At 40.7% G+C, this 25,312-nt stretch overlaps 1 protein-coding gene across 29 annotated transcripts in view; it reads right to left on the bottom strand.

Moving 5' to 3' along the window:
- The window catches only part of LOC136855727 (tight junction protein ZO-1-like), a 409,885-nt gene that overhangs the window by 194,342 nt on the left and 190,231 nt on the right, over nucleotides 1-25,312 (bottom strand). For 3 of the 29 annotated variants that reach the window (XM_067133083.1, XM_067133070.1, XM_067133077.1), the window contains one exon: nucleotides 17,769-18,991. The exons of 25 other annotated variants lie outside the window; for them this stretch is intronic. In XM_067133083.1, the coding sequence (XP_066989184.1) occupies nucleotides 17,769-18,557 (789 nt within the window). In that variant the 5' untranslated portion in view covers nucleotides 18,558-18,991. Of the gene's footprint in view, nucleotides 1-17,768; nucleotides 18,994-25,312 lie in introns of those variants that run through there. One more of the 29 variants, XM_067133073.1, reaches the window with a different exon arrangement.

The following is a 25,312-nucleotide window of genomic DNA, read 5'->3' as shown; positions in this document are numbered from 1 at the left end:
GTAACCCTACATGCCAGATCATACCTGGTTAGTAACCTACAAGCCAGATAATAACCGGTTAGTAACCCTACATGCCAGATAATACCTGGTGAGTGACCCTACATGCCAGATGCTACTTATCTTATGACTTTCAAAATAGGATAATACAGTGAGTGTGTGAGTGACGCTACTTTCGTTGGTTGGGTTTTCAGGTCCACCAAGAGTGCATTAAACTGAAACGAGTAATAACAGAACTATCTATCTAGAATACACCAGAACACATTGTAGTTAGTGAAGGGCGAGGGTGAACTATGGTTATACTTATAGACTTTGATTTAGCCGATCTAACAATCTGCTAGACCTCCACGACTTGCTCTGCACGAGCAGTATATTTTATGACTACCGTAAACATTTGGTAACACTTGGTGTGACTTTTAACTCCAGGCATTCTTAAACCTTTCACTGCATTTCTCCTCCCAGTTACCAGTCAACAGACTATCATATATACTCCCATTTTGCATGTGCTGCTATTATGACTCGTCTATAATACTCTCCCTTCTTGACTGCAACAACTTATAAGCTTTCTCTTTTTCACCTAACAGACAAATTTCACAATCCTCAAATATCTGTATCTCTTTCTTTCACAAATACTCATATACTCGGGTGGACATGCGTGTATGTATATATATACATACACAGACACATATATATATAAAGTATATATATACACACATATATATATACTGTATACACACACACACACACATGTACCTGTGGGTGTACGTTCGGCCTAAAATATTTGGGGTTCGCTCATTGAAAAACTAACGATCGTTCCTAGATTTTCGTGATTCCCATCTGCCGACATCATCTCCCGTTCAACTAAGCACTAAAAACTGCAAGCTTTCAACTTTTTCATTATAATAACTGAAAGTGTTATCTTTTCCCGAATCCCAACAAACCTGTTATTTCCCCAAGTGGGGGAAATTCCGAATCTAACTATTAATAAATAAAAGATGCGCCCAAGTTTCTTCAGCGCACTCGAGTTTTCTGTACAGCGTATAATCAAGGCTACAGAAAACAGATCTATCTTTCGGTGGTCTCGGTATAATGCTGTATGAGCCAAAGCCCATGAATCGTTAACCACGGCCCGGTGGTGGCTTGTCCTATATCGTTACCAGACTTTAACCGTAAATAAAATAAAAACTACTAAGGCTAGAGGGCTGCAATTTGCTATGTTCAATGATTGGAGGGTGGGTGATCAACATACCAATTTACAGCCCTCTATCCTCAGTAGTTTTTAAGATATGAGGGCGGACGGACAGACGTAGTCGGCACAATAGTTTTCTTTTACAGAAAACTAAAAAAGCTTTAGATGGCAACACACAAGCAATTGGTCACTGAAGTATTTGCTTGCAGGATTTTTATTTCTACTTTGGTGTGCATGAAAATTAAATCTTGAATATATATTTGTTCTTCATCTCTTTATACTGCCCTAAAATGGAAGACTGCAGTATCTGCAGAAATACAAAACTGAGAAAAATGGTAGATACTCCCTTGCCTTACCACTGATCTTGCAGATACTGCAAATGGGACCCCCTAAATACTCGTCGAAAGCACTGAAGAATCATTCTGAACTGTAGTAACTTTTGTATTAGTGTTTCACGAGCCCCATAGGTGGCATATCTCAGTTTCGAAAATTTTGCTGACACTGCACTTTTCCATTTTGGGGCAGTATAGCTTTGGTATCAATAGAAAAATATTTGAAGAAAATACTTGATAAAATTAATGTGTATTTTTTCCTCAAATAAATGGAAAAAAAGAGTTTCCAGGCTATGATTCACAAGTGTTTGATTTACAAAATGTCGGTGCTCAAGCACAAAATCGATTTTATGTCATCAATTCAAAAAGTGAATTTGGAGTGAATCAGCAGACCTAATTATACTCATTACTGTTTGAAGTTAAGTAAATCAATGAGGATTTTTTTTTTCGTAGGTCAAATTATACTCACGCCTAAAAGCATAAACTAATGATAAAGCCTTGTAAGGTAATACGAATTCTATTTCTTTTATAAGTGGTCTCTTTTTAATATAATTACTTAGAATAGAATAAAATATAGAACTTAGGCTAAAGGCCAAGCCCTGGGACCTATGAGGTCATTCAGCGCTGAAAGGGAAACTGATAGTTGCACTAGGAAGCAATGTTTAAAGGGTGAAAGGTCAGATGGGAGAAAAAGAATATGAACGGAGGTACAGTAAAAGAAATGACTTAAAACGGGAGTGTCAATCAGTGCACTAAACATTTAAAAGTCCTGACCGTTTTGTTTCATTTACTTACGTAAAACAAAAAAATAATTTTTCAGAATTAATAGAATTACCGCAGAGTTATTTCACGTTAGATATGATAAATTAATTATGCCTGTAGGCGTGTTATTCAATTAAGTTGGAAAAAAAGGAGGAATTTTTGTGGTCTGAAAAACGTGCATATTAAACAGCCCCGCCGCTGAACCAAAGTCTTTGGAACATTCAGAAACTTAAAACAAGTAAAAAATGCGCCGAAGTTTCCCCAGCGGAATCGAGTTTTCTGTACAGCCTCTACATCGTATAATCAAGGCCACCGAAAATAGATCTATCTTTCGGTGGTCTCGGTATAATGCTGTATGAGCCGCGGCCCACGGAACTTTAACCACGGCCCGGTGGTATCCTATATCGTTACCAGAAGCAAGATTATGGCTAACTTTAACCTTAAAAACTAGTGAGGCTAGAGGGCTGCAATTTGGTATGTTTGCTGATTGGAGGGTGGATGATCAACATACCAATTTGCAGCCTTCTAGCCTCAGTAGTTTTTAAGATCTGAGGGCGGACAGAAAATCGGACTGACAGACAAAGCCGGAACAATAGTTCTCTTTTACAGAAAACTAAAATGTGATAAGGGCTAGCTTTTATTTTGACAATAATGACACATATTATTTATGTACCCGACAGTAACAATCCATGCAGTAAAATTTTTTTACATAAATAGATCCAATTCTCCGAAGTAAAACATGAAAAACGAAAAAAATGTCTCGTTGCCAGATTTTAGTTTTCCGCAAAAGAAAACTACTGAGTCTGCCCGTCCTTACTTTTTCTGTCCGCCCTCAGGTCTTGAAAACTACTGAGGTTAGAGGGCTGCAAATTGTTATGTTAATCATCCACTCCACAATCATCAAACATACCAAATTGCAGCCCTCTAACCTCAGTAGTTTTTATTTATTTACGGTCAAATTTAGCCATGCTCGTGCGTCTGGCACTGCTATAGGTGCCAACAACACAGGGGCCACCACTGGGCCGCAGCTGAGAGTTTCATGGGCCGTGGCTGAGAGTTTCATATAGCACTATACGTTCTTGTATGGCGTTCAGTTTTGGCAACAGCCGTTCGTAATTCCAAATCTAGACTCTCATGCATTCAACTCAAACCCTTTTCTTCCCTACTCTTCAATTAATGCGCTTATGGGGGTTATATTCGTCCTGTGCTGGTCTGTGAAACACGGTACTGCTTCACAGGCCACGCTGAGTGTATTTGCCAGGGTTTAAAAACGTGATAAAACTGTATTCATAGTCGCAACATTGTACTGAAGAATGGCAGTGATTTCGCAAACCGCATTAGCTACGGTTATAAGAGCGGTTTACAGATCAGGACTAATGAAAAAACAAAATTATTTTTGGATCCCTTTGCAGAAATGAGTGCTGTATATTTTTACACAATTTGGCAAGTTCTGAATAGGGAAAAATTTTTTTTAACCTTTATAAAAATGCAGCTCCAGGGTACACCCATTTCTCTCTCTCTCTCTCTCTCTCTCTCTCTCTCTCTCTCTCTCTCTCTCTCTAGCTATCTCTCTCTCTCTCTATATATATATATATATATATATATATATATATATATATATATATATATATATATATATATATATATAATTTATATATATATAATAAACTAATATTTTATATATATATATATTAATAGATTATATATATACATACCTACATAAACATTTTATTGATCACGTTCAAGTTTTATTTATTGCTGCTTAATAATGACCAGTAAAGTGCAGTCACTTTCAACAGAAACTTGACCAGTAAAGTGCAGTCACTTTCAACGGAAACGAAATGATTCGGGAGAAAGTACCAGGACCGACGTTGATTATCCACCCTCCAATCATCAAACATACCAAATTGCAGCCCTCTAGCCTCAGTAGTTTTTATTTTATTTAAGGTTAAACTTAGCCATGATCGTGCGTCTGGCAACGCTATAGGACAGGCCACCACCGGGCCGTGGCTGAAAGTTTCATGGGACGCGGCACATACAGCACTATACGTTGTATAGAAAACTCGATTGCGCCGAAGAAACTTCGGCGCATTTTTTACCTGTTTGTACTGAAAAATAAATATCAACCGTATGCAATATAAAACTATAAAAATTTGGTATTACATCTGTTCTAACTCTTTCCTAAGAAATAAGTGTTTCAAGTCCTCATTCTACCTCCAATTCCAGAATTCAGTTAAAATATTACAAGCATAAGAACGTCACTCACATAATAAAAAAAATGCGATAAAAACACAATACAAAAGAATTCCATCTTTACACGAAGTATTACACGAGCCTTAAAATTCTCATACCTCTATCAAGAAAAAGACGTGCAAGACATTCCATACCGTCCAGGGACATCCAAATTCTTCCGGAAATTCCAGCGTAAAGACCCCTATATCCCGGATGCAAAGAAGCAATGTCCATCACTGTCACCGACCCGCGATTCATGGGGCACTTTGCCTCGTCGTCAATAACGGGGAATGTTATTTTCAGGTCAGCAACACAAGCCGCCTCCGCATCATATTCCGCTTTCAAAAAGGACCGACAATAGCCATAATGGCGGCTGTTTTATCACTTCAATGCCGACGTTTCGCCCAAGAATCCGAAACCTTAAGAGGAAACTCTTTTCATCCGGGGCATGAAAGAGATGGTTGGCAAATGGCTCCCTCGGGCATACGTATCCTCCTTTAACTTATGGGGGTTTTGGGGTTAAACGGAGCTAATAAAAAGTGATATGAGAAGTGTACTTATTGAAACGTATTAGTGGCTCATCAGTTGAGAGAGTCGGCTACTGACAAGGGAGACACAAGTACAGAATTCGACGAAAGGGTAAAGTACATACGGTCCTGAGATGTCATCATTTTTTCCAAGCACGTGTTTTGAATGTGTAATAACGACAGTAGCAGAAAAGATGACCTTACAGACCTTACAGACCTTACAGTTCGTTCGGGTTGCCCCAGGTCCCTCAGTGTGAGGCACCTTTGATGTCTACCAGAGAATTGCTAACGCATCTTCCGGTATATTTTGCATCTTCCAGTTTTGGATGGTCTGGGAGTACACGAAATGAGTAGACAGCGTGCAATAAACAGTTAAAATCAACAGAGATATGTACTATGAATCCAACGACACCTGCGTGAATTATTCATTCTTATGAGCACATACTCTCACGAGACAAAGAAAATGGTTAAGAACTTAACCTATATAACTCACATACAATATCGAGCCAGAATGTGCAAAAAGACACAAATCAATAAAGCTTAATATCTATGATGAAACAAGTACAAAATGCGCCGAAGTTTCTTCGGCACAATAGAGTTTTTTGTACAGCCGCTACAGCGCATAATCAAGGCCACCGAAAACAGATCTATCTTTCAGTAGTCTCGGTTTAATGCTGTATGAACCCCGGCCCGTGAAATTTTAACCACGGCCTGGTGGTGGCCTGTCCCACATCGTTGCCAGAAGCACGATCATGGCTAACTTTAACCTTAAATAAAATAAGAACTACTGAGGAGGCTAGAGGGCTGCAATTTGGTATGTCTGATGACTGGAGGGTGGATGTTCAACATACCAATTTACAGCCCTCTAGCCTCAGTGGTTTTCAAGATCTGAGGTCGGACAGACACAACCGGCAGAATAGTTTATTTTTCAGAAAACTAAAAACCTAATCAAAAGAAAGCAATAAATAATTATCTCGCAACACCCCACTACATGATAAGAATCCCCAGGCAAGGGATCGCAGGCATAACTTTGCAGAACTCTGTAAAGAACCTACTAACTGTACATGCTCACCAATCTGCCTGTAAGGTTAAATGAGGCACGTGGAACGACGTACCTGCCAGAAATATTGGCACTAGTCCCCACCACGCCGATAAAGCAAGACATAAACACAAGATGCAATGAAGCGAGCCCTTCCTGCCCATAACCAAGGGGCACTTTATACATACATATATATATATACTTATTTATAATATGTGTATTTATATATATATATATATATATATATATATATATATATATATATATATATATATATATATATATATATATATAAAGATAAAATCCACGAAGGAAACGGAAACACTGGAGTGTTGCGAGGCCTTTCGACGCTAGGTCCTTTACTTAGCTAAGTAAAGGACCTAGCGTCGAAAGGCCTCGCAGCACTCCAGTGTTTCCGTTTCTTTCGTGGATTTTATCTTTATTTATATATTCATCACGTTCCATATTTTCGTGATTCAGTTATACATACATACATACATACATACATACATACATACATATATATTTATATATACAGTGTGTGTGTATATGTATTCACGTATATATAAACATAAATAAACAAAGGGTAACTCCACTGAGAAAAAAAGCACAGCGGTCAGTGTCACATCCATACTGATGAATCGCGTATGAGGCCCCTGGATCAAAAGCACTCAGCTGCCCTAGGAAGCGCCATTAGCTTTAGATTTCAAAGCGCCATATCCAACGGCAGAGGAGCGTCTAGTGGGGAGTCGTGAACGCCTCATGGAAGGAGGCACCGACTAAATGGCTCCTGAGCCTCGCTCACTCCTTGGCGAACGGCAATTTCAAGCTTCCGAGTTAGTGTAATGTGGTAGTAAGCGGTACAACGTACAGCAATGGGGTTCTGAGGTACGAATATAATGTAATCTTGAGGCAAAGGGGTGCATGGTAAAAATTATAACCCCTTGGGAGGAGGAAGTGGAGCCTTGAAGGCAGATGATACTCTTCTCCTGAAGCCAATGGTAGCAATATTTGCATCCCCATGGCCTGCTAAAAAAAAAAAAAAAAATAGCACTCTTGTCGTCTGTGTGATGCGAGTGGCCGGGAACATGGGTGTTCGCGGCCCCATAACCTATATTGACATTGCAAGAAATTGGTGTGTGTGCGTGTGTGTGTGTGTGTGAGTGTGTGTGTATTTATTTATATATATATATATATATATATATATATATATATATATATATATATATATATATATATATATATATATATATATACTGTATAAGTATTAGTCACACATCCACCTCTCTCTCTCTCTCTCTCTCTCTCTCTCTCTCTCCCAGATCTGCTCAACACTATTCCAACGCGTACGAAACACGGCCCGTTCCTCCATCTTCAGAGAAAAAGAGGAAGAAGAAAATGAAGGAAATAAATAGGAGCCGTTGCAGGGCGCTGCGTGCTGCTGACATTTCTCCCGCCACATAAATGGCCATGCGACACCCAGCAGCAACCGCCAATAATATTACGGTCCTCGCATCCGCCGTCAGGGAAATATTGAAAGGTCGAAAAGGGTGAAAAGATAGAACGAAAAAATGCACTTACTCATCTGCTGACAACCAATTATTATTATCGTTAATTATTCAGAAGATGAAACCTATTCATATGCAACAAGCCCACCAGAGGGGCCATTGACCTGAGATTCCAGCTTCCAAGGAATGCGTTCATTAGGAAGAAGTGAGAGGAGGCAAAGGGAAATACAGAAAGAACAGATGAATCAGTAAAAGCAAAAGCAAAGAAAAGGATTAGAGCAAACTCCTTTCGCAAAAGCAACTTCATTGAGGATAGGCTATACATGTGTTTGTTACCGTTAATGAAGGCAAAAGATAATGACCAAAAGGAGGAGGAGGAGGAGGAGGAGGAGGAGGAGGAAAAGAATATCCTTCCCGAGTGTAACTTGACCCTACAGCGGCCTTTGTTAGCCCAGTCCGGGATACCGCCTAAAGCCTTCTGTAACCCTTTGTCAGACTTACAAAAACCTCTTCCTTACGGGTTTCGTGAGTAGTGGGAGACAGTGCTTGCAAGTGAGGGCAACAGCGCTTGGGGATCATTGTAATGGGCTTCGTAAGGAAGGCGCAAGAGCTTCTATTGTAAAGCAGAATGAGGACAAAAAAATTCTGGCCTAAAATATCTCATACATAAGTCTTTCACATTCAAGTTCCTTCGTCTACACGTGCCAAATCCTAATTGTTCTGGGTATGTACATAAACTTAACTTATTCTTACACAGTGACGACATAGCTAAAGGATATATTAAATATAAACAGCTAAAACTCAGTTTTAAAAAACGTTCTGAGAATATTTTACTTGCAATGTATGTCCCATACCAACCTTCGACCACTTTCCTCTTCTATAAAGGCCGCCACTAACGCTCAGTTATACCTGCGCAGTTATGCCTGCACAGTCGGCCTGTGTCGGCAAAACTAAATCCACTAACGTTCAGTTATACCTACGCAGTAATGCCTGCACAGTCGGCCTGTGCAGGCAAAACCGAACCTATACTAACGTTCGGTTATACCTGCGCAGTTATGCCTGCACAGCCGGCCTGTGCAAGCAAAACTGAACCCAATAACGTTCGTTATACCTGTGCAGTAATGCCTGTGCAAGCAAAACTGAGCGTTAATGGGTTCAGTTGTGCCTGCACAGGCCGACTGTCCAGGCTTAACTGCGCAGGTATAACTGAACGTTAGTGGCGGCCTTAAGAGCGTTCCCTTTGATAAAATATTCAAGAACTATGGTTCTTTCAAAGGTAGATGAATGACAATTTTCTCCCAACCATACAAGCCTGTTAAAGGCAAATGGCCACTATTGTAGCTAATATTTGCACGAAGCTCACAGTCTAGGTCACAAAGTCACTAACATTAGTGTCATCTGAAAATTATTCACATGTAGAGTATGCATGCCAGCATTAATTAAGCATTGTGTCTTATAGCTGAAAAGTTATGGCCACATTGAAAGCTATACATACTAAGAATCTAGAGTATTTGGACCACAATGTCACCTGTTGGCAAAGTCTTACATGGTTACCTGTGTACTAAGCTTGACTAGAATTCTTTCTACTGAGTAAAAACCTCAATGACAAAGTAAGTAAAAGAGACACACTCAAGGGTAAACAAACTGACCAGCAAATCGACAAACGAAGGACTGTTTCATGTCAACAGAAGTTACAGTTAAAGTGGGGCAAGCCCAGTCAGTACTGAGACTGGTCATCATCTTCAAGGAACGTAATCAACATGAAATCCAGAACGGCTACAACTCACAATGATGTGCACCAATTAACTGGAAAAGTCAGACCTCAATAAGCAACATCAATACCAACTCTTAGCTGTTACTAGACTGCACTGAAGATGGCCTACTATACATGCTCCTGCATCTTTACTACAGGTTATGAATCATGGGTCTGATAAGTGCTAAGAGCACATCCAAGGATGCTGTCTGTAGCTATTCTAAACACTCGCTATTAGAAAGCTGTGTTCTTATACAACGGTATAAAAGCAACGTTTTCAGTAACCACGCAGCACAGTGAAGTGAGGGCATCTGACAGTAATCAATACATTTTGACCTAATACCACCTTTGAGAACTGGCACAGTAAACCTTAATGTTGCTTATCCGGAGAACGAGCACGAGAGAAGGCAACCTTTTTCGTTTTTAAATGATGAATAAAACCCATCAAGACCTCAGTGTTCGCATATGTATGTCACCTGTAGCTCACCTGTGCTGAGCTTGGCTGTTTATCACATGCTCCCATACACAAATCAACAAATCCATAAAGTTACTATTTTAAATGTTCTGTTTCAGTAGATGTAATGCATTCTTATTTCTGATGATGCAAAACTTAAACTCTTCACTGCACGAAGATGAGATCGACCTTCACATACTGTTAGTAGAATAGAACAAAATACAGAATTTGGACCAAAGGCCAAGCACTGGGACCTATGAGGTCATTCAGCGCTGACACGGAAGCTGAGATAAAAAGGTTTGAAAACCTCAAAGCAGTTGCACTATGAAACAATTGTTAAGCGAGGGTGGAAAGTAAGATAGGAGAAAGAGAACATGATCGGTGGTACAGTGAAAGTAATGAAAGGGGTTCCAGCTAGGGGCCGAAGGGGCGCTGGAAAAAACCCTAAGTAATAATGCCTACAGTGTACTGCATGAGGTGCACCTAATGCAATACTCCCCTAGGGGACATGCTGTTATAGAGGTATTGGCACGACGCAGACGAAAGCGATAGAAAACGGACATGCACAACTGGTAGGCGTTCATAAATCAAGTGTCTTGGGAACATGCACAAGATTAATGAAGAGCCGAAACGTTGGAGAGAAATGGACTTCATGTCCAAAAAGTAAAAGCTTCTGGGTAGAGAGAGAGAGATACGGATAGTGCAATAAACGTCGTGGGGGGTAAAATGTAGCCGAGGTTTCTGACATTTCATGAAATGGCCTGAAAGTTAAAAAAAAAAAAAAAATATTCTCTCGTATCTTATTCAGAAACGTCAGCCGCGAATAAGTTAAACCAGGAAAATAATGGACTGCCAGAGGAATGACTGCTGTCATTTTCCTTCTTTTTTTTTTAATACCAGAAAGCCAGCCTTTTTACGAACAACTTTTTTTTTAAGTAAAAACATGTGCTGAAGTTTCTTCGGCGCAATCGAGTTTTCTGTACATCGTATAATCAAGGCCACCGAAAATAGATCCATCTTTCGGTGGTCTCGGTATAATGCTGTATGAGCCACGGTCCATGAAACTTTAACCATGGCCTGGCGGTGGTCTGGCGTATATCGTTACCAGACGCACGATGATGGCTAAATTTAACCTTAAATAAAATAAAAACTACTGAGGCTAGAGGGCTGCAATTTGGTATGTTTGATGCTTGGAGGGTGGATGATCAACATTCCAATTGGCAGCCTTCTAGCCTCAGTAGTTTTTAAGATCTGATGGCGGACAGAAAAAGTGCGGACGGACAGACAAAGCCGGCACGATAGTTTTCTTTTCAGAAAACTAAAAACTCACAAGTGTAAAATGCACTCCTAATAACTCGATAAAATTTATATAAAGCACTAACCTAAAGCACTTTGATTACTTCCTTTTTCAGTTGCCTAGTTAATGATTTGCACCAAAATATTCGGGTACAAATTCACTTCCGATATATTTCTCTCTCCGCGAGCTCTACACTTTTCCATAAAAATGGAAAATAAATCCTTCATTTTTTCCCGCATTACCTGTTTTATTATATCATTTATGTTCATATTCAGTCCGAACATGTAATCCTTGAATATTTCAAAAGCAATCCGTCCTCGAATTTTTTATAAAAGAAAAATACTTTTCCTGACGAAAAGAAGACTTAATAATATATATTTTTTAAAAATTCCTCATTAACATACTCCACAAGCACTTGTAACCTATACATGGACGTCAGCTACATATGAATATTAAGAACCCCCTACCCACGGTACTCATGCGAGATCAAATGGAAGCCATTGCAACCATGAAATATCTCAAGGTTCCGCTACCTGTACTTCCCGACGCCACCGGAGGCCCAAAGTATCCAATCTTTGCTCATATCATATTATGAGAAACAGCAGCTGTGGCCAGGATTGCGGAGCGGCAGGATGAGAGTGGCAGCAGCAGCAGCAGCAGCAGCATCAGCGGCGGAGGTGGAGGTGGAGGTGGAGGTGGACAGGGAGTGATGGAGGCGAGGATAGCTAATACAATTTGGCTACGAGTGAAGAGCGGCCTTAATTAAACTTCCTCTGCGGAATGAATTCATTTCATTTTCCTTGCCCTACGAACATACAGCTTGCCGGACCGGAAGGAAGGAAGAAAGGAAGGAAGAAAGGAAGGAAGGAAGGAAGCAAGCAAGCAAGTTTTCTGTCTTCAAGCGTACAGGAGGACAGACGCATCTGCAGTCAGGATCGTTTTCAATGACTGCGCTCCCTTCAACAATTCGTGACAAGCCATACTTCTGTTAATATGAGTCTTGCCGAGTGCCACACCTAGAAGAGCTCTCTCTCTCTCTCTCTCTCTCTCTCTCTCTCTCTCTCTCTCTCTCTCTCTCTCTCAGGAGTTCCCTGAGACCCTCGAATAAATGATGCAAATCCTTACATAACTTCCGGCGTTAAGAAATTTTCCCTAAAAATGCTGATGAGTCATAAAGCTTTATATTATAAAACAGTACTTTATGACCTATATCACGGGATTTAAAGGCATTCGCAAATCTTACACCGGCCTGACTATAGAACAACTTCGTGACGATAAAATAAATTCAAGTGACACAGAAACAACAGAGAACTAAACAAAAGAGAAGAGATAAAATCATTTGAACTCCAAATGTATGTTTACACCATCATCTGGAGATATGCAGGTGATATATATATATATATATATATATATATATATATATATATATATATATATATATATATAAAGTAAAAAAAATGCGCCGAAGTTTCTCGGCACAATCGAGTGTTCTGTACAGCATATAATGCTTGTGAGCCGCGGCCCATGAAACTTTAACCACGGCCCGGTGGTGGGATATCCTATAGCGCTTCCTGACACTAACTTTAACCTTAAATAAAATAAAAACTACTGAGGCTAGAGGACTGCAATCTGGTATGTTTAATGATTAGGGGGTGGATGATCAACATACCAATTTGCAGCCCTCTAACCTCAGTAGTTTTTAAGATATGAGGGCGGACACAAAAAGTGCGGAAAGAATAATTACACACTACGAAAAAATTAAAAATGAATTGTAAACTTACTTGACTTTATTTAAGTGTGCAATATTAAAAGGTCAGCCTTTATCAGAGACATTTTGAGTTAGCAGGCTCAAAAACCTGGCAATAAGCTTCAATATTTTTGTTACGCCTGGTGATTTTCAAATGAGTTCTTGATGGTAGCTCAAACAGTAAATTTTACAATGTGCCCCATGCGTTGCCTAGATACTGATTGCCAACGACGCACCAATTACAACAGACATCTCCTCTGCCCTAAAATGGAAAACTGCAGCATCTGCAAAATTTTCGAAATTGAGATATGCCACCTACTGGTCTCGTGAAACACTAATACACAAGTTACTGCAGTTTCAGAATGATTCTTCAGTGCTTTCCACGAGTATTTAAGGGGTCCCGTTAGCAGCATCTGCAAAATCAGTAGTAAGGCAAGGGAGTATCTACCATTTTTCTCAGTTTTGTATTTTTGCAGGTACCACAGTTCCCATGCAGCACCAGATGAAGTACTGAATAGCATGTAGTGTCATATGCTTCCACCTGTGAAGCCTTTTTTACGGAATGACAGGTATCGACCGCAACCGGAATAATCGCGTTAAAATCCTTCGGTGGTGATTAATTATAGGAGATTCGTGCATTGCCATTTTGGGAAGGGATTGAAAAACTGAATCGAAAGACTGATGTTTATCGCAATTTTTCATAAAATGTGGATTTTAGTTTTCTGTAAAAGAAAACTATTGTGCCGGTTTTGTCTGTGCGTTCGCACTTTATTCTGTCCGCACGTTTTTCTATCCGCACTTTTTCTGTCCGCCCCCAGATCTTAACAACTACTGAGGCTAGAGGGCTGCAAACTGGTATGTTAATCATCCAACCTCCAATCATCAAACATACAAAATTCGGCCGTCTAGCCTCAGTAACTTTCAAAATATGAGGGCGGACAGAAAAGTGCGGACGGGCAGACAAATAGCCATCTCAATAGTTTTCTTTTACAGAAAAGCAAAAGATGAAAACTAATGTATATGACGTAGTACTGTGAAATGTCTACGAAAATCATGACAACCTCCTTTCCCGCTAACAATTTCACCAACAAAAACAATGATATGAAAAAGAAAGAGAGTAGCGATTTCGGCGCTGATGGCAAAGCGAATAGCGAGGGGGGGGGGCCGGCTTGGGGAAACTAGGTTTAAAGTCCCGTCGAGGAAGAAAGAAATCACAGGGAAGACCTAGACCTGGGGAAGACAAGTCTGAAACCTAATCCAAAGTCATTAATTACAGGCAGATAGAATTCTTTCACCCACCCCCCTCTTAGCTGGAAACAATTAATTAGTAAAAACAAGTAAAAAATGCGCCAAAATTTCTTCGGCGCAATCGATTTTCTGTACAGCGTATAATGTCGTATGAAACTCTCAGCCACGGCCCATGAAACTTTCACCCACCGCCCAGTGGTGGTTTTGCTGGCACCTACAGCAGAGCCAGACGCACGATCAAGGCTAACTTTAACCTTAAATAAAATAAAAACTACTGTGGCTAGAAGGCTGCAATTCGGTATGTTTGATAATTGGAGGGTGGATGATCAACATGCCAATTTGCACCCCTCTAGCCTCAGTAGTTTTTAAGATCTGACAGGAAACTAAGAAGGCAGTTAATGAATCTCAAGTCACACACCGCATCACATTTCTTTTGTAAGGGAACCTCTTTGATGAAAATCATCTGATTTTCTTGCGAACGGATAACTCAAGAGATGATGAAAAGTTCCTTTGGCATCTGACTGCGGCTCAAGCAGGAAATTCTCCATCCTTTATTTTGCTTGTCCATCCTTTCGCCTCCTAATTTTCCACGGCTCATCTTCTCCCTGTCTTTTGTTATCACATTTCCATTCTAATCGCTTACCACCTTCGTCCCTCCTTCCACATTTGGTAGCCTGACGTTTTCTATTTTCTTTTACACTGATCTTTATCTTCCCCATTCCTCCTACTGTTCGTCTTCCCAATGTTCGTTATCGTATCCATGTCCCCTTATCCTTCTTTATACAGTCTCTACTCCTCCTCCTCAGCAACCCTCTTCCCAATCTCGCCGTCCCAAACTTCTTTCCTTTCCTCCTGTCAAAAAACCTCTTCGGTGGTGCCTGTCCTCCGCCATTTTTCCTAAACTTGGTATATCTACGTATTCTTTTGCTCCACTGCGCCCAAATGCCCAGTTCTTCACGCTACTCTCGCCTTCGCACTCTTTTTCTCCCCCACACCTGTCTTCTCCTCTCTCTGCCTACCCTTGAAATCAATATTCAAAGCTGGACGCTAAAAATAAACGAAGACCCAGCGGTGAAAAAAAAAAAAAGGGGGGGGGGCCATTTTCATTTACGCAACACGCGGAAAGAGAAGTGGAGAGGAGGGCGAGGAGGAAGAGGAATACAAGTGGAGTCTGAAAAGGAAACTTAGACCATTTATTACGCCTCACGATAAGGGGAGACGATGATAAATTGCTATCTTAAAGAAATAGCCCTCGTAACGACACCTTCTCTCTCTCTCTCTCTCTCTCTCTCATATATATGTGTATATATATACAGTATATATGTACTATATATATATATTATAAATATACATATATAGATAATCAACACACAATCACGTGAGGGACAGAAATAAATTTCTGACTCGCATCAGGATCGAACCCAGGTCTTTCAATTGAAAGGCAAAGGCGCTGCCCAATAGCAGTCAGGTTCCAACTTCTTTTATGACTTGTGTGGCCTAGTGGGCAGCGCCCTTGCCTGTCAGCTGAAAGACCTGGGTTCGTTCCTGATGTGAATCAGAAATATATATATATATATATATATATATATATATATATATATATATATATATATATATATATATATTTTCCCATGTACATAACCTCCACCCCCCCCGCAACAACAACTGTTTTGTAATGCACCCCTGGACTTACTTCTTGAATCCATCTTCAAATATCCTTTCGACTCTTCACCAATGAAGTCACCATTATTCTCTCCAATGGACCAAACCACCTCCATATTGACAAACTGTTCTACCAATGATCACATTTTTAGTCATCAAACCATTTACATCTCTCACTCTTTCAACCCCTTTGCATACTCCCCTTCCCCCATCAAGGAAAGCTGGCCTAACATTTCCCCAAGCATACTTGCTTACCTTTATCTGTGATTGTAAATATACAAACTTACATATACATATATATATAATATATACAGTATATATATATATATTATATATGTACATGTAAGTATGTATGTGTACAATCACAGAAAAAGGTCAGTAAGTACTCATGGTGAAATATTAGGTCAGTTTTCCTTGATGGAGGGTGATTATGGAAGGTGGACAAGATGAAGGGAGCCTCGATGGCTCGGTTGGTAGAGCAGCAGACTCGGACTTCATAAGAAGTCTGCATCGCGGGTTCAAATCCGCAGCCGGCCAGTCAGAGGGCGGACACTTTGCTATCCGTGTAGACACCCTGGGATTATGTATGTAATCAACGAATAGGTTTGCTGAAAGCAAATGGGTGTTACAGACTAATACACACACAAACAAAGCCATTCCAACACCTTCTAAAAACATAACAGATGCCTTACACGTCTCGAACTGTCGGCATAAACCGCTCGCGTCTCTTCGCTGCTGGGAGAAAGGGAGCTGCGGATTTGGCACGATAAATATACGCATGTGCTACCGGGGTCTAAGCGATGTCAGGCAGGGCAGCCGATCGAGGCTACGGCCTACCCCACCGCCAAATCAAAGTCCTTCAAAAGAAGGCATCGTGCTTACCCCATATGTAAAATGGGAAAAAAAAACGAAGAAGAAGAAGATGCAGGACAAGATGAAATATCGAAGCCGTCTGCCCCCATACATACATACATTACATACATGCATACATACATACATATATACACAATCATACATACATACATACACATATATGTGTATGTATATATAAAATATCTATAAAGTATGCGTGTGCTGTGTATGAATGTGTGTTATGTATTAAAAATTAAAAATTCATGCTACATTATTCCAAATTAATCTTGCACTGCAAAATATTAGTGAACTGATACAATTACAAATCATAAACTGAAACAAGAGATTCTAGATTTAATTCTTTTCTGCATTTCATTCGTGCATTCTTTCCTTTCGAGACGCTCAGAATCTGCCCAAAAAAGTACAGCTGATAAACTAGTTTACCCAATATAACGTTGAATTACCGAACGTCTTCATCATTGTAAGTGTTCGAAAACATAAGGTTCTGTCCCAAATTCGCAATAGGTTATATCTCGACGTAAATAGTACCTAGTCTCAAGAAAGAGAAAATCTATCAGGCCCTTTATCCCATTACACAATGAAAACGTACTAAAATACATAAGCATCCAGTAATTATAAGAATATTGATAATATTCAAATCACTCGTACTGGTGAAGAACTCGACTTCGAATCTGGAGGTCTGAAAACTAACAAGCAGAGACCTGTCTGTGTTATGGCTGAAGCATAATTTCTTTTTAAAGCCATCGGCAATCTAATTTGAATGAAAATTTCTGAAAACCTATGAAACATCAACTTGAAAAACCTTTTAAAACTGAATATAGCAGTCTTCCCAAACAAAACAGCTCTCTTAAACACAACATATATAAGAATATAACATTCCATTTAAATGTAGATTCCATTTAAATAATTCTACAACAAGTATTTATATGGAATGTCGATAAAGCTGTGAGCCTAATACGAAAAGGAATAAATGTAGAGGCAAAATATTGATAAACAAAACATCAGAATCTTCACGTCAAAGAAATAACAAGAACGGGAATTAAGCATAATCAAGGACCTTTTAGAAGTAAACCACATAAAATGTAAACACCAGCCTGTGGAAAACATTGGTAGTTTTCCAAAGAAATGAAGTTCAACGTCTGTCCTACCTCATCGTAAAATCCGTAGACATAGTTATCGGGGAAGGTGACCAATTCCTCTTCGAAGCTCGTGTCCTCGTCCTCGGCGTCATTGCCGTCGTCCTCACTCCTCACCGCCCGCAGGATTTCCTCGTCCTCGTCGTCTTCGCCGTCGCCCTGTGAGAACCTCGGGGACGCCGGCACCAACAGCTCCAGCTTCGGTGACCTGGCCTCCTCCACACCGGTGTGGCGACCCAAGACATCCTCCAGGGACCTGCTCCTGGCGCCCGCATCCCCGGCAGGGCCGATGCTACTGTAGGCGTAGAGGGAGGCGGCCTCCCGACCTTCGTACTCCTGCTGGTTCAACCCCACAGCTGCAACGTGAGGCAAAGGCGGTAAGTGCATCGGGCGGGCGCTGCTCATGAGCTGTCCGTTGAGGAACATGTCATCCAGACCAGGAAAGCTTCCTATGCCGGATGTCCTGGGCGAGGGGACTCCGCCCAGGGAGAAGTAGTGCCCTCCGCCGCCGCCAACGCCGCCGCCGCCGCCGCCTCCTTCCTCCATGGCCCTCGGAGAGGAGGAGGCCAAACTGTGGGTGGCCGAGAAAGGCGAGGGAGAAGTGCTGCTGAGCGAAGGAGTCGCGTACGAGGGCGAGGAGGAGAACGGAAGTTCTTTCCGGACCTGAGAAGAGGAAGGGGCCGAAAAAGCCGAAGAAGAAGAAGCTGCACCACCACCGACGGCGGTGTCACCATCACCAGGATCACGAGGCAGGCTGTCACTATTTCCACGAGACAACAGACCCATACAATTCATTATCATATGTTACCCGCCTCTCTCTCACGCACTCGCACCCCTCCTGGAAACGTTAAGACTGAAAGATGGGGAAATTGGGGGAGGGGTGGGGGGTCTGAGGAGGGTACGCCTTGGGGAGGGTAATGACACCTGGGAATGGGTACCGGGAGTCCCTGGGGATGGGGGAGGGGAGGGGAGGGTGGGGAGGGAGGGAGGGAGGGGGAGACGCGTCTATGCTTTGAAAGGGATGCAACGCGAATGCACCGCCCAAATATTTACACTTCAAACGATCACCTTTTCCGTAGAGGCATTTTGGTTACAGTTTGTTGACACAACAAAAATTCATTTCCCGTAGAGTTGTTAGTCACTTCTTTTTTTATTTTTCTTTCTTTTTCAGAAAAAATTCACTTCCAAGTTAAGCTATGCCATTTTGTTACAGATTTAGTTCACTATCATAATTCCTGAAAATGGGTCAGGGGTACATTTTTTTTCCATTAGTAAATGAAGGTTTTGGTAAATAGAAAAGAGAGAGTTGAGACAATGTTAGGGACACCACAACCAACCAACCTCTCTCCTACAGTGAGATTTAACAGATACTGTGAAAAAAGCTTCGATTAGAACAGGCGTTGTGACGTAAGATTCCATGAACAAAATCAGTCTTCCAGAAATTCCAACTGCTTCTCAAGATTTTGACCACTTCTTTACCTTTTATCATACAATGTATCTAAATATGTATTCCGTATTCCACCCAAAGCCACAAAAAAAAAAAACGAGGCCAAACTTGATTATGTAGCCGAGAACCCTAGATTAAAAAGGTTGTCCTAAACTTATTTTCCATTGCTTCTTTCGGGTTTAGTAATATAACCAACTCTCAGTGAAGGGACCCAAGGCATGGCAAGCTGCTCCCCTCCTCACCACCAGGCTGCTGTTATTTACAACACGCCTTAAGCAGGCGTGCGGGGGAAAGTGTCCAGAATTAAAACTTTTCCCCCTTTACCAACATTTTTAGACATTTTTCAAAATTACTCGAGCACCTCGGTCTAACTTTTGGAGTAAAATACTGCTGGTTTCAATAAGGTGAAACAACAAAAGACAAATAACTTGACTTGATGTGTAAATAGGCTCTAACACACTGTCAATACATATAAACATTAATTTAATATACCACTGCCGATGCGTCAAACTTTCACACAGATCGCTGCAAGTTACTGAGTAGATATCTTGGGGCAAAAGCGTTATCCTATTTTCAAAGCCCAGAGGGAAGCCTATTCTCCATTAATTAAGAGTTTCTAAGTAAAGTGGCTTCTTCTTCTTCCTTCTTTCTATTTTTAAGCACGAAAACTAGGGGACGTCCAAAGTTAATGCTGCCCTAAAATGGAAGACTGCAGTATCTGCAAAAATACAAAACTGAGAAAACTGGTAGATACTCCCTTGCCTTACTACTGATTTTACAGATACTGCAAATGGGACCCCCTAAATACTCGTGGAAAGCACTGAAGAATCATTCTGAAACTGTAGTAACTTGTGTATTAGTGTTTCAGGAGCCCAATAGGTGGCATATCTCAGTTTCGAAAAATTTGCAGATACCACAGTTTCCCATTTTTAAGGCACAATGGGATTCGAGTTATTCGACAGAAAAACTCCTCTTGTCAAAAACTGCCAAAGCTCCTTTGCAGATGCTCTCGTGAGCAACGTGGAGTGGATCCTGACTTATTGTCGTTATTACAATGATTCCAACTGATTAGACCTCGTTTTACTATTGAGGCAGCAAACCTGTTGCATCCGAAGTCACTAACCTTTCAGTACTGTGGATAACAGGACAAATATAAAATTTAAATTTCACTGCTACGTCTTTCAGCTGTAAGGAAAGCGGCTAGATCTTAATTTGCTGGTATGTGGGAAGGGATACAAGCATTCAATCTCTGAGATATTGCGCCATCCAAAAATCTGAGGTGTTGTCAGCATACTAGGCTACGTTCAAGCTAAGGCATATATTATTGCTACTGTTATTATTATTATTATTATTATTATTACAAGACACGCTGCAAATACTGACTGGAACTGCAGAAAGCTACTAGCCCAAGGTCCCCGACAGAAAAAACCCAGTATAGGAAAAGAAAAACACAAGAACAAACTATATAAGAGAAATGTCGGACATTAACAAATGACCCACATAAAAAAATATATAAACACAATAGATAAATAATAATGAATATATAAAAGATAAAACAAATAAACTATGAAATGAGAGCCATGTCAGCCTGTTCAACAATGAGGCATTTGCATCAAGTTGGAACCTTGGAAGGTCAACGATTTTGATGATCACTGCAAACTCTAAGTCACAGCAGGAGCAAAACTTCCAGACAAAAAAAAAAAAAAAAAAAAAAAAAAAAAAAGATGAATAAACTGCATATCCAGTACGAACTGAACTGAACTGAATATGGAATTTACACCAAAGGCCAAGCACTGGGACCAACGAGGTCATTCAGCCCTGAAACATAAATTGACAGTAAAAGGTCTGAAAGGTGTAACAGGAGGAAAACCTCAAAGCAGCTGCACTATGAATCAACTGTTAGGAGAGGGTAGAGGAAAGTAAGATGGAAGAAAGAGAATATGAAAGGAGGTACAGTAAAAGGAAACGAAAGGGGCTGCAGCTAGGATCCAACTACAAAGGAAGGTTAGAATTCTGACAAAATTTCAAGCTCAGGGATAAATCTAACAGAACTCGAGCTTTTGTCCAACGATTCAAGATGCTGGCTGAAGGTCAAACGGGAGCGCAATATTGGAAACATGGCTGAATATAAGAATAATAATAAAAAAAATCTTTCCTCTGGTTAGACGGGTCTCCAAAATTCTTTCAAACTTTCACAGCATAAAGGTCTGTTTCTCAGAAGTGGATGCAAAATCAAGATTTACATCTGCTACTGAGGGATACTCTAACAAGTGTCAATTTTAAATGATATTAAGGAGGCGTTCATGTTGAATGGTATCCGTAAATTCGCTAAAACTACGGACGTGTTCTTTGTGCGAATGTTGTTTCACGACTGTCGCAAAATCACGTTAAACATAAAGATTTTTATCTTTTGGCGTGCAAGGTTTTTCCGAGTGGTTGCCCTTTGCCACCAATATGTGATATAAATAAATCCACGTGGAAACGTTCCTTTAAAAAAGTGAAGCTCGAGAGAATACTGTATTTTGAACGTTCTCACTCAACACTGGAATACAGTTGTTGATACGTCGCCACAGGGGACTTGCCCCTAATACAATATGCACGGGTCATGACCTCTGGGAGCGATAAGTCTCTCTCTGCTATATTTAGGGCTCTTGGGTACATATTCCCTAAATTTATTGCGCCCTAATGAACTGCGTACAGCTCCCGCTATATCGACGCCATTCACAAGTCCCCCGCTGGGATTCTGAGGGAAAATCAATTCTTACTGGAGATACCGGCTGCCACCGAGACAAATATTGCGTGAGAGAGAGAGAGAGAGAGAGAGAGAGAGAGAGAGAGAGAGAGAGAGAGAGAGAGAGAGAGAGCATGTACTGCGTGAATGCATAAATGAAAAGAGTACTAAAGGAAGTGCAGTAGTAATAATATGTGGATTACTGAATCCTACTTTAAACAAGTACAAAATGAGCAGAAGTTTCTTCGGCGCAATCGAGTTTTCTGTACAGCCGCTACAGCGTATAATCAAGGCCACCGAAAATAGATCTATCTTTCGGTGGTCTCGGTATAATGCTGTATGAGCCACGGCCCATGAAACTTTAACCACGGGCCGGTGGTGGCCTATCCTATATCGCTGCCAGAAGCACGATTATGGGTAACTTTAACTATAAATAAAACAAAATCTACTGAGGCTAGAGGGCTTCGATTTGGTATGGTTGATGTCTGGAGGGTGGATGATCAACATAACAATTTGGAGCCCTCTAGCCTCAGTAGTTCTTAAGATCTGAGGGCGGACAGAAAAAGTGCGGCCGGACAGACAAATAGCCATGTCAGCAGTTTTCTCTGACAGAAAACTAATAAAACTAAAAAAGGTCACGTGTTCCTTCCATTTAGCCCAATTCTCTATCAACGACGCTTCCAGAAACTGGCTCCCAGACAACAATTTCCTCCTCCCACCCGAAGGGATACAAGTAACGTAATTAGAGACGCAAGTGTAAGCCCCACCTGACTGCCGGGACAGGAAGCATTACAGAAATACAATCATCCCCACTCCAACCGAGTTGGTGGGCGCGCGGGATATAACTCGCCCGAAGTCCTTCCCTTAAAAAGTGCCACCTTCTAAGTCAGAACGCTACATGGTAATTCAAGCATGGAAACAGATAGAAGGAATTACCGAAAATATCATGGAACTAAAATTATCAAAAAGAGCAAGCAGAGGTAGATTAATAGTGCCAAAAACTATACCAGGAAAATTAAGGAAAGCACACAGGACATTAATCCACCACGCACCAGCATCGATAATGCAGCGTCTATTCAATGCGCTACCAGCTCATCTGAGGAACATAACAGGAGTGAGCGTAGATGTGTTTAAGAATAAGCTCGACAAATATCTAAGATGCATCCCAGACCATCCAAGACTGGAAGATGCAAAATATACCAGAAGATGCGTTAGCAACTCTCTGGTAGACATCAAAGGCGCCTCACACTGAGGGACCTGGGGCAACCCGAACGAATTGTAAGGTCTGTAAGGTCTGTAAGGTCAGTGGGCTGCCACAGACAGTGCCTAGGGGTGCCGCAAGATTGTCACGAATTTTGTCTTGGCTAGATCATCTTAATGAACATTTGTAAAGAAAAAAGTCTGCAGAAGTCTTCATATAATTATTATCAGTGTCTACTATAATTATGTTTATCTAATTCTTCTGAAATGCTCTTGTTTGGACAGTATATTTCTGCACGTACGGCGTACTGATTTTGGTCTGAGTATGGATACTAATTTTATTTATTAAATAAGAAGTTAATTCATGCGATGTGGTGGGATGGTGAAGAAGGGGTGCCAAGGTAATGATTAATTAATTTGGGTGCCATCACTAAAAAAAAGATGGAGAATCACTGTTCTAGGCTGTAAGACGAAGAATCACATTAAGGCAAATTCCATCTTATTAAACTGAAATATCTGATCCCACGGCTCTTCCTCATTTGAGGCAAGGATGTTTCGTCAGTTGAGGATATAACTAGGATTCCTCACGGCAATCAGAACCATGACAATCATGACGTAGATTTAGACTTCAACAAGAGAAAATAATAAGATCAGGGCCGTCCAAGTTGTTTAGTCTGAGGGCCACTCTTGAAAAAAACAAAAAGTCATTCGGGCCATCTTTGTGTATGTATATATAGGTGTATATGTATACATGTGTATATACTTATATATATAAATACATATATATATATATAATATATATATATATAATGAGAATTTAGGAATAAGAAATTTTTTATGAAAAAAAAGAGAAATAAACTTTTACTTATTTTTCTCTAGCGGGCCACTTTCAAAATAAAACGGGCCACTTTTGGCCCACGGGCACGGGGTTGGACGGCCCAAAACCACCTTCGCTTCAACAATACGTATTTCTCCTTGAGAGGGGAAATTGATAGAGCAGTTTACTCCAAATGCAAAACTGGCGTCAAAATGACTACGCTCATCGGAACCATGGATTAGGGGGGGCGAGGGGGTAGGAGAGAGACAGAGAGACACCTTAAATCGTCTCAGTGAAGAAAGACAATCATTTAACAAAAAGACATTGTACAACTACAGGAGTTAGGTAAAATGGCCCTACATACAGGGTAAGGCAGAGCGAAAACATTACTTACATAAAATCTTATCAAAAAATGAAAATAACGGAATCAAAACCTCAATAAAAAAAAAATGACGTGACCAAAAGAATAAAATCCTGCACATCCTGCGCCAATCATTTTGTTCCTTACCCCTAAATCCTGAGTAAATATGTACGGGTAGATCAACTATGAATGCGCAAATACACTGTAAGGTCGGACTCTCGCTGTATGAGAGAGAGAGAGAGAGAGAGAGAGAGAGAGAGAGAGAGAGAATGATTAAAGCTGTCGTGCATGGCTCCCTTGTTACTTCCCAATGAGAACACGGTTTCTCTCTCTCTCTCTCTCTCTCTCTCTCTCTCTCTCTCTCTCTCTCTCTCTCTTTTTTAAGTCGTGGAGTGAAGTGCTATGTCTACATATGCTTGCGCCAGTAAGTAATTAATGAGAGTTTGCATAATATTAATGACATCAATTCACTTCACAAACACACTGAAACCGCTGAGAAATGAAAACAAAACTGACATTTTTAGTCCACGACAACGTCAAAAAAAAAAAAAAAATACTGTAAGAGTCTGGGAACACTATGAAGAGCAGATGAGAGAGAGAGAGAGAGAGAGAGAGAGAGAGAGAGAGAGAGAGAGAGAGAGAGAGAGAGAGAGAGAGAGGTAAATTAGGAAAAGTAAGAGGAGCACGACAGACGAATTGCGGAGAAGGGAAAGGCGAAAATTCAATAGGCTAACAGGGAGCAAGCCAGGTGAGGGAGAGGAACCTTTGCTTTATTTGATCACGCGTGCGGCACAGTGATCAATGTGCAGTCGCTCTTGTATCTTGCGGTCCGTCAATCGGGTTCTTACCAGGAATATGACACCACGGGTCATGCAATATCTTCTAGGTGTGTCCCTACGGTTCCATTTGGAATGTTTGTTCTCTTCCAGGCTGGGAGCATGTTAAATAATCCTTCACGCTCTGCGAAATAGAGCTATGGCTCTAATTATGTGGCCTCTGA

Source organism: Macrobrachium rosenbergii, chromosome 32, assembly GCF_040412425.1.
Source record: "Macrobrachium rosenbergii isolate ZJJX-2024 chromosome 32, ASM4041242v1, whole genome shotgun sequence".
NCBI lineage: Eukaryota > Metazoa > Arthropoda > Malacostraca > Decapoda > Palaemonidae > Macrobrachium > Macrobrachium rosenbergii.
This window is presented reverse-complemented; position numbering and strand designations above follow the sequence as displayed.